Here is an 11720-nt window from a genome sequence, read left to right as displayed (position 1 = left end):
TCTTATTCAATATCTCATCTAATAATACAATTGTTTAGATTTCATGAGCATCTTATAATAGACAAAAGACAAAAACTTGTGTGAGACGGTCTCACGGGTCGTATTTTGTGAAACGGATCTCTTGTTTGAGTCATCCATGAAAAAGTATTATTTTTTATGCTAAAAGTATTGCTTTTTATTGTGAATATCGGTAGGGTTGACCCGTCTCACAGAGAAAGATTTATGAGACCGTCTCACAAGAGACCTACTCTAGACAAAATTAATTTGATGAAATATTGTATAATTCAATTTGAATTTCACTATTCGGCTAACTAAATTTATTCGGCGAGTAGTTCTCTATGTTACCATCATATATCTCATGAATTAGTTTTTTAGCCACTTTAACTAAAAAAAAAATAGACAAAAACTTCTTAGCCACCTCGAAATCTATCGATATAATATCGGAAGAAATAAAGTGAAACCGGCTCAATGTCTCAATTTATTAAAAATGCACAAAATTGATATATTATGTCCACAAAGCTTTAGAATTGTTCTCAAACCATTAAAAATAGAATGAGAATTATACACAATTTTTTTGATGTATTTCTTTATCTGAATGAAGAATTTTTTCTTTTTGTTTATTCTTTGAGAAATATTGATATTTTATATGGCATCAATATGTTGCAAACCATGAAGTAGCAACATAATCAATATATAACCCTTAAAGGTTTACACATACAATTTTTCAATTTCTTCTTCATTGTGCTGCGTTGAAATTTAAATATGAATCATTCTTGATTTAATATTGTGCTTTAAATTCGCCTTCAAATATATATGTATATGTTTTATGTCACTTAGTTAGACCTAATTTCAAATATCTAAAAAAATGTGTTTGAATTATATCATACAGAAATATGGGCATAGTAATATGCAACATTATTTTTTTAATATGTTTTTTTCATCCACTATGTTTGTCATAAATTTTTTGTTCAAAATTTGATTCATTTCTTAACTACATGTATGAAGAACCAATAAATTATATAATTAACAGAAATCATATATTACCCTCTTCGTAGAACATAAGACCCAAAATATGTGGCTTTGATTGGTGTACTCTCATACATATTTTCAAATAAACAACAAGACAAATAATAGAATATCAGAAAAATCAATTGCCGCCAACAATATTAAACAAAATGAATTTAAAAAATTCATGACACAAACAACCTCCATAAAAAATGATAACTCAAAGTTCAAAAATAATTTATTTAGTACAATAACAAAGAAATTGAAGTATATACGATCAACAAAAAACATAAATCACTCTCAAATTAAATACTAACGCATATTATTCAAAATTTTTATAAATTTTTCAATATTTTTTCAAATAAAGAGAAGACGTCTTACTAACGTCATGGTTTCATAAATATTTTACTTTTTAAAAAAACACACAAAGGAAAAAATGGTGCCTCAAAATCATCATGAAAAATCATTTAATAAAACCTTAAGAAATAAAAATATAATACGAAGTCACATAATTTTCCTTAAATCAAAGAAAAATATTAGATCGTTGACAAATTATATTTGGCAACGACAAAACATACGTTAACTCCTGATCAATTAAAATTTAGAATCATGCATAATCATTTAAGTAGAACTAAATCGTATACAAAAAATCTACTTGATATTATCTCTTTTAACAATTTATCCATGTTTGTCGTTCACCAGAGGACTCATAGATCCACTAATTTTTTTAGTCCATCTATTAATTTCACAATAAATAATACTACAAAAATAATATAATCAAGCATATAAAAACTCAAATTCAAATACTTTCAATCAATTTAAATAAAAAAAATTTGAATAGAGAATATAATAATGTTGTAAAAATTTTGAATACTGATTTATAGACAGAAGTCTGGAAATACATTTGTCCCAGTAAATAAAAAAATATTATCTCTTTATATTCTGAGATATAGGCTAAAAACGAAGAAACATTTCATCATTTTTAATATTTTGTAAGTCGCTTCAAACTAAGTAATCTAAGTAAACTGAAAACATGCATTATGTGTTTAAGAATTAACAAAATAAATCAAGGAAAAAAATTAAAAATAATCATTTTTGTGGGATATATGGTTTTGTTTTATATTTTCTTTCGGTGAACAAACAAATCACATAAGGAATCCAATCACAACATGATCAATACAAACGACATATAACACCAAAACATGTAATGATATGTTAAAAAACTCATCTCATTGCAAGAACATAAAATGATCAAATGAAGCATATTATTTAGTAATATTTTTTTAGCAGCATATATAAAACATTTAATAAATAGCTTAAAAACAGTGTTTGAAATAACTTACATACAAACATTTCTCTCAATCATGTATCTCTATTGACACATAAAGAGTTTGAAAATATCTTTATTCTAAATGAGAGAAAGAAGTTTTATATAACCTTAATATTTATTAATAATTTATTTTTATTCAATTCGACTCATCTCCCTTCATCTGCCCATTATTACCTATCATCAATATGGTAGATATTTTTCATGAATTTGACGGAATTATATAAATTTTCTAATTAAAATTAAATTTAAAAGTAAATTAAAATAATAATTAGTTTGATTGAGTTAAGTACACTATTAATGATCTTATTAAACTAATATAAAAAATGACAATAAACAAAACGATAAAATATGAAGTTTACAAATAAAAGTCACATATTTATAATAGTAATAGAAATAAAATAAAATAGATGTTAGTAATAGTAGCATTTTTTTTAAATGTATAACATTATGAGAGTGATTTTCTATTAATTTGATGTCATTGTATAAATTAAAGTAATTAAATTTAAATTTAAAAATAAAGTAAATTTTAAATTTAAAATAAAAGTAAAATTAAAATAATAAATAGCTTGATTGTGTTAAGTGCTCTATTAATAATTCTATTAAACTAACGTAGAAAATAACTTAAAGAACATCATGAACATTACACAAATTATAAAACCAAAAAAAGGTAAAATAGTAAGTTTACAAAGTAAAATAAAAATAATAATTAATTTGATTGAGTTAAGTACACTATAATTATCATATTAAACTAATATAAAAAATGACAATAAACAAAACGATAAAATATGAAGTTTACAAATAAAAGTCACATATTTATAATAGTAATAGAAATAAAATAAAATAGATGTTAGTAATAGTAGCATTTTTTTTAAATGTATAACATTATGATAAATTTATAAGTAAGTCAAAATAATAATTAATTTGATTGACTTAAGTACACTATTAATTATCATATTAAACTAACATAAAAAATGACTTAAAGAACCCCATGAACATGACAAAATATAAAACAAATGAAAGGGTTAAAAAGAAAACTCACAAATAAAAGTTAAGTACACTATTAATTAACATATTAAACTAACATAAAAAATTACTTTAAAGAACCAAATGAAGATGGTAAGCTAAAAACGAAGAAACATTTCATCATTTTTAATATTTTGTAAGTCGCTTCAAACTAAGTAATCTATGCAAACTGAAAACATGCATTATGTGTTTAAAATTAACAAAATATCTCAAGGAAAAAAATTAAAATTAATCATTTTTGTGGGATATATGGTTTTGTTTTATATTTTCTTTCGGTGAATAAACAAATCACATAAAGAATCCAAACACAACATGATCAATACAAACGACATATAACACCAAAACATGTAATGCTATGTTAAAAAACTCATCTCATTGCGAGAACACAAAATGATCAAATGAAGCATATTATTTAGTAATATTTATTTAGCAGCATGTATAAAACATTGAATAAATAGCTTAAAAACAGTTTTTGAAATAACTTACATACAAACATTTCTCTCAATCATGTATCTCTATTAACACATAAAGAGTTTGAAAATATCTTTATTCTAAATGGGAGAAAGAAGTTTTATATAACCTTAATATTTATTAATAATTTATTTTTATTCAATCCGACTCATCTCCCTTCATCTGCCCATTATTACCTATCATCAATATAGTAGATATTTTTCATGAATTTGACGGAAATATAAATTGCGTAATTAAAATTAAAATTAAAAGTAAATTAAAACAATAATTAGTTTGATTGAGTTAAGTACACTATTAATGATCTTATTAAACTAACATAAAAAATGACTTAAATAACATCATGAACATGACAAATTGTAAAAAAAAAAAAAGGTAAAATGGAAAGGTTACAAATGAAAATAGATAATATTTATTTAACATCATATATAAAAAATTGACTAAATAACTTAAATGTTTATATTGAAATCACCTACATACAAATATTTTCTCTGAATCACATATATTTGTTGATACATAAATAGTCTTAAAATACCTCTGTTTTAAATGAGAAGAAGATGTTTTATATGACTTTAATATTTTTTAATTATTTAATTTTTTTCAATGTCACTCATCTCCATTCGTCTTCCTATTATTACTTTAATATTCGTAATATTAATAATTTTTGTAATGTATAACATTATAAGAGTGATTTTCTATTAATTTGATGTCATTGTATAAATTAAAGTAATTAAATTTAAATTTAAAAATAAAAAAAAATTTAAATTTAAAATAAAAGTAAAATTAAAATAATAAATAGCTTGATTGGGTTAAGTGTTCTATTAATAATCCTATTAAACTAACGTAGAAAATAACTTAAAGAACATCATGAACATTACACAAATTATAAAACCAAAAAAAGGTAAAATAGTAAGTTTACAAAGTAAAATAAAAATAATAATTAATTTGATTGAGTTAAATACACTATTAATTATCATATTAAACTAATATGAAAAATGACAATAAACAAAACGATAAAATATGAAGTTTACAAATAAAAGTCACATATTTATAATAGTAATAGAAATAAAATAAAATAGATGTTAGTAATAGTAGCAATTTTTGTTAAATGTATAACATTATGATTAATTTATAAGTAAATCAAAATAATAATTAATTTGATTGAGTTAAGTACACTATTAATTATCATATTAACTAACATGAAAATTACTTAAAAACCCCATGAACATGAAAAATATAAAACAAATGAAAGGGTAAAAAAGAAAACTCACAAATGAAAGTTAAGTATACTATTAATTAACATATTAAATTAACATAAAAAATTACTTAAATAACTAAATGAAGATGACAAATTATAAAATAAATAAAAGGATAAAAAGGTAAGCTCACAATTCAAACTCATATATTTATAATAGTAATAGATTCCAGAAGGAAATTTATACTGCAGGTTCGTTCACTCTCCACCCGCTATTTGTTGGCCCGCCGACCATGTACGAAGACTCGGCGGCGGCATCTGCGTGTTGACTTCCAGCCACCGCTGGCCCTCGATGTGACGATGTCTGGTTTCATTATTAATAATTTACCTAACTCAGACTCGGAATTTTAAGTCCTGCATTTATATGTTAATATAATAAATATTAATATCAATTTTACGTACTAATCTGCTGTGAAAAATTGATCCTCCAGTGGATCAACCTTTTCAACAATCAACTGTGCCTGCTCCATTGTTGACTAGTCCGCAGATTTCAACTCAAAAGCACAATCACCTCCATCATATTCCCAAACCTCTGTTCCGATTAAGTAATATTAGGCAAACCAACAACCCAGTTGATCTCTTCAACGATTCTTCAATTTGTTGTTATGGTTGAGTAATTTCCAGAAGAAATATAGCCGGTTGATAGATAAAGACCTTTTCTTGTCGAGTTATGGCGAACGGTAGTAGCAAGAAAGAGACTTTGTTGAGGCTGAGGGCGGCGGCCGAGGAGGCCGTGCAGTGCATTGGTTTGGGCTATGATTTGACGTTGGACCTGCGGTTTAAGTACTGTAAGAATCCACATGCCACGAAAGAGGGCTCGAGGTTGATCGCTGTGGACCATGATCGGGTCCGGGATATAGCGGTTCCCGGAGGTATTTTGGTCCAGAACGTTTCCAAGTCCATCAACTGTGATAAAGGCGAGCGCATGCGGTTCAGCTCTGACATCCTTCCTTTCCAGCAGGTATCTTTAGAACAATATTTTTATCAACAAGTTTTGTAAAACTGCCACTTGACTGCCAAAATGTATTAATTGGCCATTTTACCGCTGACCAGCTATACTCTTGGTCCTCCCTTGTAATATCTTTTAAATCGTTCGAGTTTTACAGCAATTCTTAGCAATGAGAGCTGGAACTCGTTAAAGAAGGAAGTCTTTATAATTGTTTGATTATAAGAGCTGAAACCTGCATTATTTTTTGCTACATTGATTCCTTGGATTAGATGTATTACTCATCATAGTTATTTTGAGAAGTAGCTGAATTTCGTCTTTGAGTTTGTGATTAACATATTATCTCGCCTTTAGATGTCAGAGCAGTTCAACCAGGAATTATCACTTTCGGGTAAAATCCCGACTGGCCACTTCAACGCAGCGTTTGAGTTCACAGGTTGTTGGCAAAAAGATGCTGCTTTCACAAAATCCCTTGCTTTTGATGGGGTCTTCATCACCCTCTACAGCATTGCATTGGAAAAGGCCCAAGTGACGCTTTGTGATCATGTCAAACAAGCTGTTCCATCATCATGGGATCCTGCTGCTTTGACAAGGCGAGCATAAAACCTTATTTCTCTTACATGTACATCACTGAAACATGTATACACGTATTTACTCTGACTCAAGATGTTTGAATTAAGGGACTGGCCCTTTAATTGTTCTGATATGCCTAGGACATGAATGGTGTTGCTTTTTAATGGGAAATGATAGTATGAAATATACACACAAAATTAGAACACGTCATAAGTAGTGAAGTTTTCTTATTTCATTTTCCATTCATTTAATTGCCATGATTTCTAGTGGCTGTCAACATTGCTAAGTTGCACGATCCTTCCATCCCCAATTGACTGCATACTGATATATCTTTATTTGAAGGTTTTATTATGATTTACATGTGCTGATTAATCATTTGCCTAAGGTACAATCTTTCTGTTAGAGAAATTAAGCTTTTGAAAATACCTTTTTAGGTTTATTGAAAAATATGGTACACATGTCATTGTTGGTGTGAAGATGGGGGGAAAGGATGTTATCTATGTAAAGCAACAGCATTCATCGCCTCTTCAACCCATTGAGATACAGAAAAAATTGAAGGAGGTGGCAGACAAGAGGTTTAGTGATACAAGTGGACAATCTGGTTTGTATCCTGAGAAATCTTATGGCGGTGAAATGGTTAGATTTAAAAATTTATCCTTCCATCACCACATGTTTGTGACACGATGTTTTTGTAATTTTATCAAGTCATAAGATCATCTTTTGGACTATTCCAGTAGATGGGAGTGCCTTGTCATAAAGTAGCACATTATGTATGAAATTCATCGCTGAATTTTAATAAGGTTTCCATGTTGCTCCTTCATATTAATTGCAAGGTTGTATTGAAGTTAACATAAGTACATTATCATGCCAACTTTATGAGGATTGTATGGGGGCAGGGTTTCAAAGGTAGTCTTAAATTACGCAAGACCTATAAAATAGACGAACTGTCCGAATTAAATCAGCAATAATATGATGAAAGTTTGAATTTTTAGTTGATTTTATTCAATTTAGTGCATCAAGTTCTATAATCCTTTTTCTTGGAAAATCAAAGAATTTATTACTGTTTGGAAGAAAAGCCTTTAGTGGTTGAAACATGTTACAAGATTTTGGTTTCTTATTTAGTAATTTAAGAAGCATCCTCGTGTAAAAATTCCTATAGTTAAATACATCTGTTTAATTCATTTCAGAATGAGAGTAATGGAAGCGAATTTACGTTCTTGGATCCCGGTACACCAAGTTTTCGCTCCAATGAAAAGGTAATCCCTAGATAAGTTACATTGGTTTTGTTATAAGATCCATCAACTTAGACAATATTCATTGCACAACTCATTCCTTGTTGGAGACTTGCGCTGCTGGAATTTTATTGCGGTAGTTATTTCCTTGTTAGTAGGCATAATTTTCATAATGAAAATTCCAGGAAATTACTGTCTTCTGGAGGAGGCGAGGCGGAAGCAGCAGCAGGAATATTCCTCATAACAAGTGGTGTCAAACTGTTCAGCTTGAGCCTGAAGTGATATCAATGTCTTTTATTCCGATTTCATCACTTTTGAGTGGAATTGACGGCAGTGGATTCTTGGGTCACGCCATCAATCTATATTTGCGTTGTAAGCAATAAGTATCATTATATTTGATAGATTTCTGGCATCTTTTAAAATTTCACACGCTTAATGAAAATGTCAAGGCCTAATGCTGCAAACTTGAGAAGATATAATGCCTGTTCCGAGCTTTCGGAAAATCATGTTATCAGAAACCTTGCAGTTCAAATTTTCAGCTTATATCTTAATGGCGTTACATGTTTTTATCAATGAATGTCAACAGCTTAAAAATGGTCAAAAATTCGCCTTAAGGTGGTGGCAATTGGTGTCAGTTTGTCAAAAGTTTGCAATTTGTCTTTGTTTTGAGTCCTAAGTATTGGTGTGCCAAAACAAAACAGGGCAATGTTACTGCCATCAGCAGTTAATTATTAACCTAATTGTCAGATTGAGTATCTTCTCATGGAACATAGAATACCATAGTGTATAGGCATTAAACTGCTGCTTCTCTTGCAGATAAACCACCAATAGAAGAGCTTTATCAATTTTTGGAATTTCAACTCCCAAAGCAGTGGGCACCTGTATTTGGTGACCTTGCTCTTGGTCCTGATAGGAAACAGCAAGGTGTAGCATCTTTGCAGTTCAGTTTGATGGGTCCGAAGCTTTATGTCGATACTAACGAGGTAACTTCTCCTGAATTTTAACCTTTTTAAGTTTCAATTTAACCTCATGGTGATGGTAGTGCATGTGCTTTTGATGGATGAAAAAGAGTGTCCTTTTTCCTACATTTAAGGTGTGAATTATCTCAAGTATAAAAATCCGCTTTTAATTTTGAGGTTATCCCTCCTTGTCAGCCATTAGTAATAACATTTTTTTACGAGTTTCTTCCCCTTCTTTGTCCCTCACACTTGATTACTGTCCTGATGATTGAATGACACTATTTTAATAAGGAAAACTTTCAACTTCAAATGGCCTACAGAGAGCAAATTTTCTGGTTTGAAACTGGTTGTAGTACCTAGCAATGGTTGCAGGGCCGGAATAATCAAGCTATATTTGATCTTGCCAAAAGGAAACTGAATCAGTTGTGGACTGATGTGGAATATCCACATTCTTTGATCCTTTGAAGGCGACTTGACTAGCCTTCACCTAAAATTTGGCTCCTGTTTTGTTCAGGAATGGGATCACCAGGAAGTTGAACAGCATGGATGAAATGTGCTCTATTTAAACCTCTGACTTTTTTATTATATAGTTCTTCGCTCTTGCTACACACCTTTTTCTTGATAAACAAATTATGGCAAATAAAGGAGCTATATCAATCAGAGAGGGTAATTGCTAAGTGGAATTCTAACAAGGAATCGTTTATTTCCAGGATCATGTAGTTCCATGGTCAAACTAAGTGGGGGGTGGGGGGGGTTTTTGATTGACTAGTGCCTGTGACGCCCAATAAATCTAGTCCGGTCTGCGTACCAGTATATGTCAGTTTGACCCGCTTATGATTGGTGCAAGGAAGATTCTAATAAATACAGTGCTTCACTTCCTATTTTTGTCACTTTTAAATGACTGGGTGAGGTGGTTGTTGAAAATAAATCAAATAGAAAGAAATATGACAAACATATATAGCTAACTTCTTGTCGAGGACCAAGGAGCCTTTAAACATGGCCATCCCACGTGTCTCCATGAATTAATTTGTGAATCGTAGAACAGTTAGAAGAGTTTCACAAAAAGACGCGATTCATAACTAAATAAAAGCAAATAGGTATTTTCATGTCATCATAAGAAAAATAGATAATGTGAAGAAATCCCGTTCATGGGCGATACCATTATGATAATTTTGGTATCTTTATAAAGTGAAAGGCCATTCAGTTCTTCCTACAATCGTATTCTGATCCTTCACAATTGCTATCAATCGGAATTATTGACAAGTAGTCATGTTTGGCCTCTCTATTCTGAAATAGTGTAAAAATATCACAACAGACAGATAATCTCATAGTTTTATCTTTAGATCTGGTCCAACATATTCTGCATTCCATCCATCCAAAATAACTCATGAATTGCAGTTCTGATTGTTGATTAGATTTACATCTTCAGCCTTTCTGAAGTCTTTCAACAACGGAATATTTCAGTATCAAATTTAAGTAGGTTTTCGAGTTTCAGCATCGAATTTAAGTAGGTTTTCGAGCACTTGACAGCATAAAGTTCCCAACAGATGTACGGACATGAATCCTAATTCAGTATTGAGACTAGCTTTTAACATGCGAGTTGCCAATTTTGTAACGCATCACTATGGTAGAGAAAACTTGCAGAAATGGGCCTTGCGCTCTACCATTGCTAAACAGATGTTGGGCATACTTTGAGATGCATTAATTAATCTGATCATTTGTTGAATTGATTGCTTTAAGCTTTGATCATTTCACATTCTTTATCATCATATATTTGTACTATTGCATGCACTGAGGTTGCTGATAATTGGGTCGCATCCATTGTGTGGCAAAAAATGACTTGACAGGTGGATGTGGGAAACCGACCGGTCACTGGTCTGCGACTATATTTGGAAGGAAAGAGAAGTAATTGCTTAGCTATCCATTTGCAGCACTTGTCCTCCTTGCCGAAAAGCTTTCAACTTCGTAATGAATCTGGCAGACACAGTAGTAACTCTGATGACCGAAGGTATTATGAGAAGGTCCAATGGAAAAGTTTTTCCCATATATGCACAGAACCTGTTGAGTCCGATGATGATCATTGTATAGTCACTGGTGCACAGTTTGAAGTTAAGGAATCTGGTATGAAAAATGTGCTCTTTTTACGCCTGCATTTTTCCAGGGTTACTAGTGCTACGGTTGTGAGGATAGCAGAGTGGGATGGTTCCCCAGCCTCGTCTCACAAGTCTGGAATAATTTCAACTATAATTAGTACTCGCTTTTCGACTAGTCAGAAACCTCCTCCGAATCCATCTGATGTTAATGTCAACTCTGCTTTATATCCTGAAGGCCCCCCAGTGCCTGCGCAAACTCCTAAACTTCTTAGGTTTGTTGACACCACAGAAATGACTAGAGGGCCACAGAACGCTCCTGGGTACTGGGTGGTCTCGGGTGCTCGGCTCATGGTAGATAAGGGTAAAATATCACTTCGCGTGAAGTACTCTTTATTGGCCGTCATTCCACCGGATGAAGAAATAATATCGCTGGGTTAAACTTTTTGATTAGTAGTCTTACATTAGGATTGAGGTGCAGTGCTTGGGCTTTGTGTATAATTGTTGTAATATATGGAGTACTTCTGTTTGTTTTTGAAAAAACACAATGTATTGATTTTATTGCTACCAAAATATTGTTGTTAACGTTACTAAACCATTCTACGAGATGACAAATTGCATTGCCACGAGGTAGTGGAATATTTTCAGCGATAAAATGGAACCTGGTCACCTATTCACGCAATCGATAGGAAATCATCTGCGCTCTAAATTTTTTTTATAGAAAAACTGCTGCAGAAAAATATTGATTCATAGTTGATCCAGTAATTTTGAAAGTGTAACTTATATTGCAAGACCAGGGCTTTAGCATTCGGTATTCAGTAGGTTAGGAACAAAGAATT

The 11720-nt window shown here is 30.9% G+C and overlaps 1 protein-coding gene across 2 annotated transcripts; it reads left to right on the top strand.

The window, feature by feature from the left end:
• Positions 1–5275: 5275 nt before the first annotated feature.
• Positions 5276–11522, top strand: LOC140975175 (MACPF domain-containing protein At4g24290-like). 2 transcript variants are annotated; one of them, XM_073438755.1, is made up of 8 exons: positions 5287–5375; positions 5513–6042; positions 6382–6620; positions 7035–7236; positions 7788–7856; positions 8018–8204; positions 8649–8815; positions 10639–11522. In XM_073438755.1, exons 2-8 carry the CDS (start codon positions 5752–5754, stop codon positions 11320–11322), a joined length of 1839 nt encoding a protein of 612 aa, XP_073294856.1. In that variant the 5' UTR covers positions 5287–5375; positions 5513–5751; the 3' UTR covers positions 11323–11522. The 2 variants fall into 2 exon arrangements, with proteins under 2 accessions (XP_073294847.1, XP_073294856.1); XM_073438746.1 differs by having other exon boundaries at positions 5276–6042.
• Positions 11523–11720: the final 198 nt, after the last annotated feature.

The sequence above is a fragment of the Primulina huaijiensis genome, chromosome 1 (genome assembly GCF_012295235.1).
Source record: "Primulina huaijiensis isolate GDHJ02 chromosome 1, ASM1229523v2, whole genome shotgun sequence".
Classification (NCBI taxonomy): Eukaryota; Viridiplantae; Streptophyta; class Magnoliopsida; order Lamiales; family Gesneriaceae; genus Primulina; species Primulina huaijiensis.
Note: the sequence above shows the minus strand (reverse complement) of the source record. Positions and strands in the feature narration are given on the sequence as shown.

What these genes read in the sequence shown, in the direction of transcription:
- LOC140975175 (XM_073438746.1), top strand. Translation starts at nt 5,752, where the DNA reads ATGGCGAACGGTAGTAGCAAGAAAGAGACTTTGTTGAGGCTGAGGGCG. An exon ending in ACATCCTTCCTTTCCAGCAG is followed by an intron (nt 6,043 to 6,381) that starts GTATCTTTAGAA and finishes TCTCGCCTTTAG; the next exon opens with ATGTCAGAGCAGTTCAACCA. An exon ending in CATCAATCTATATTTGCGTT is followed by an intron (nt 8,205 to 8,648) that starts GTAAGCAATAAG and finishes CTTCTCTTGCAG; the next exon opens with ATAAACCACCAATAGAAGAG.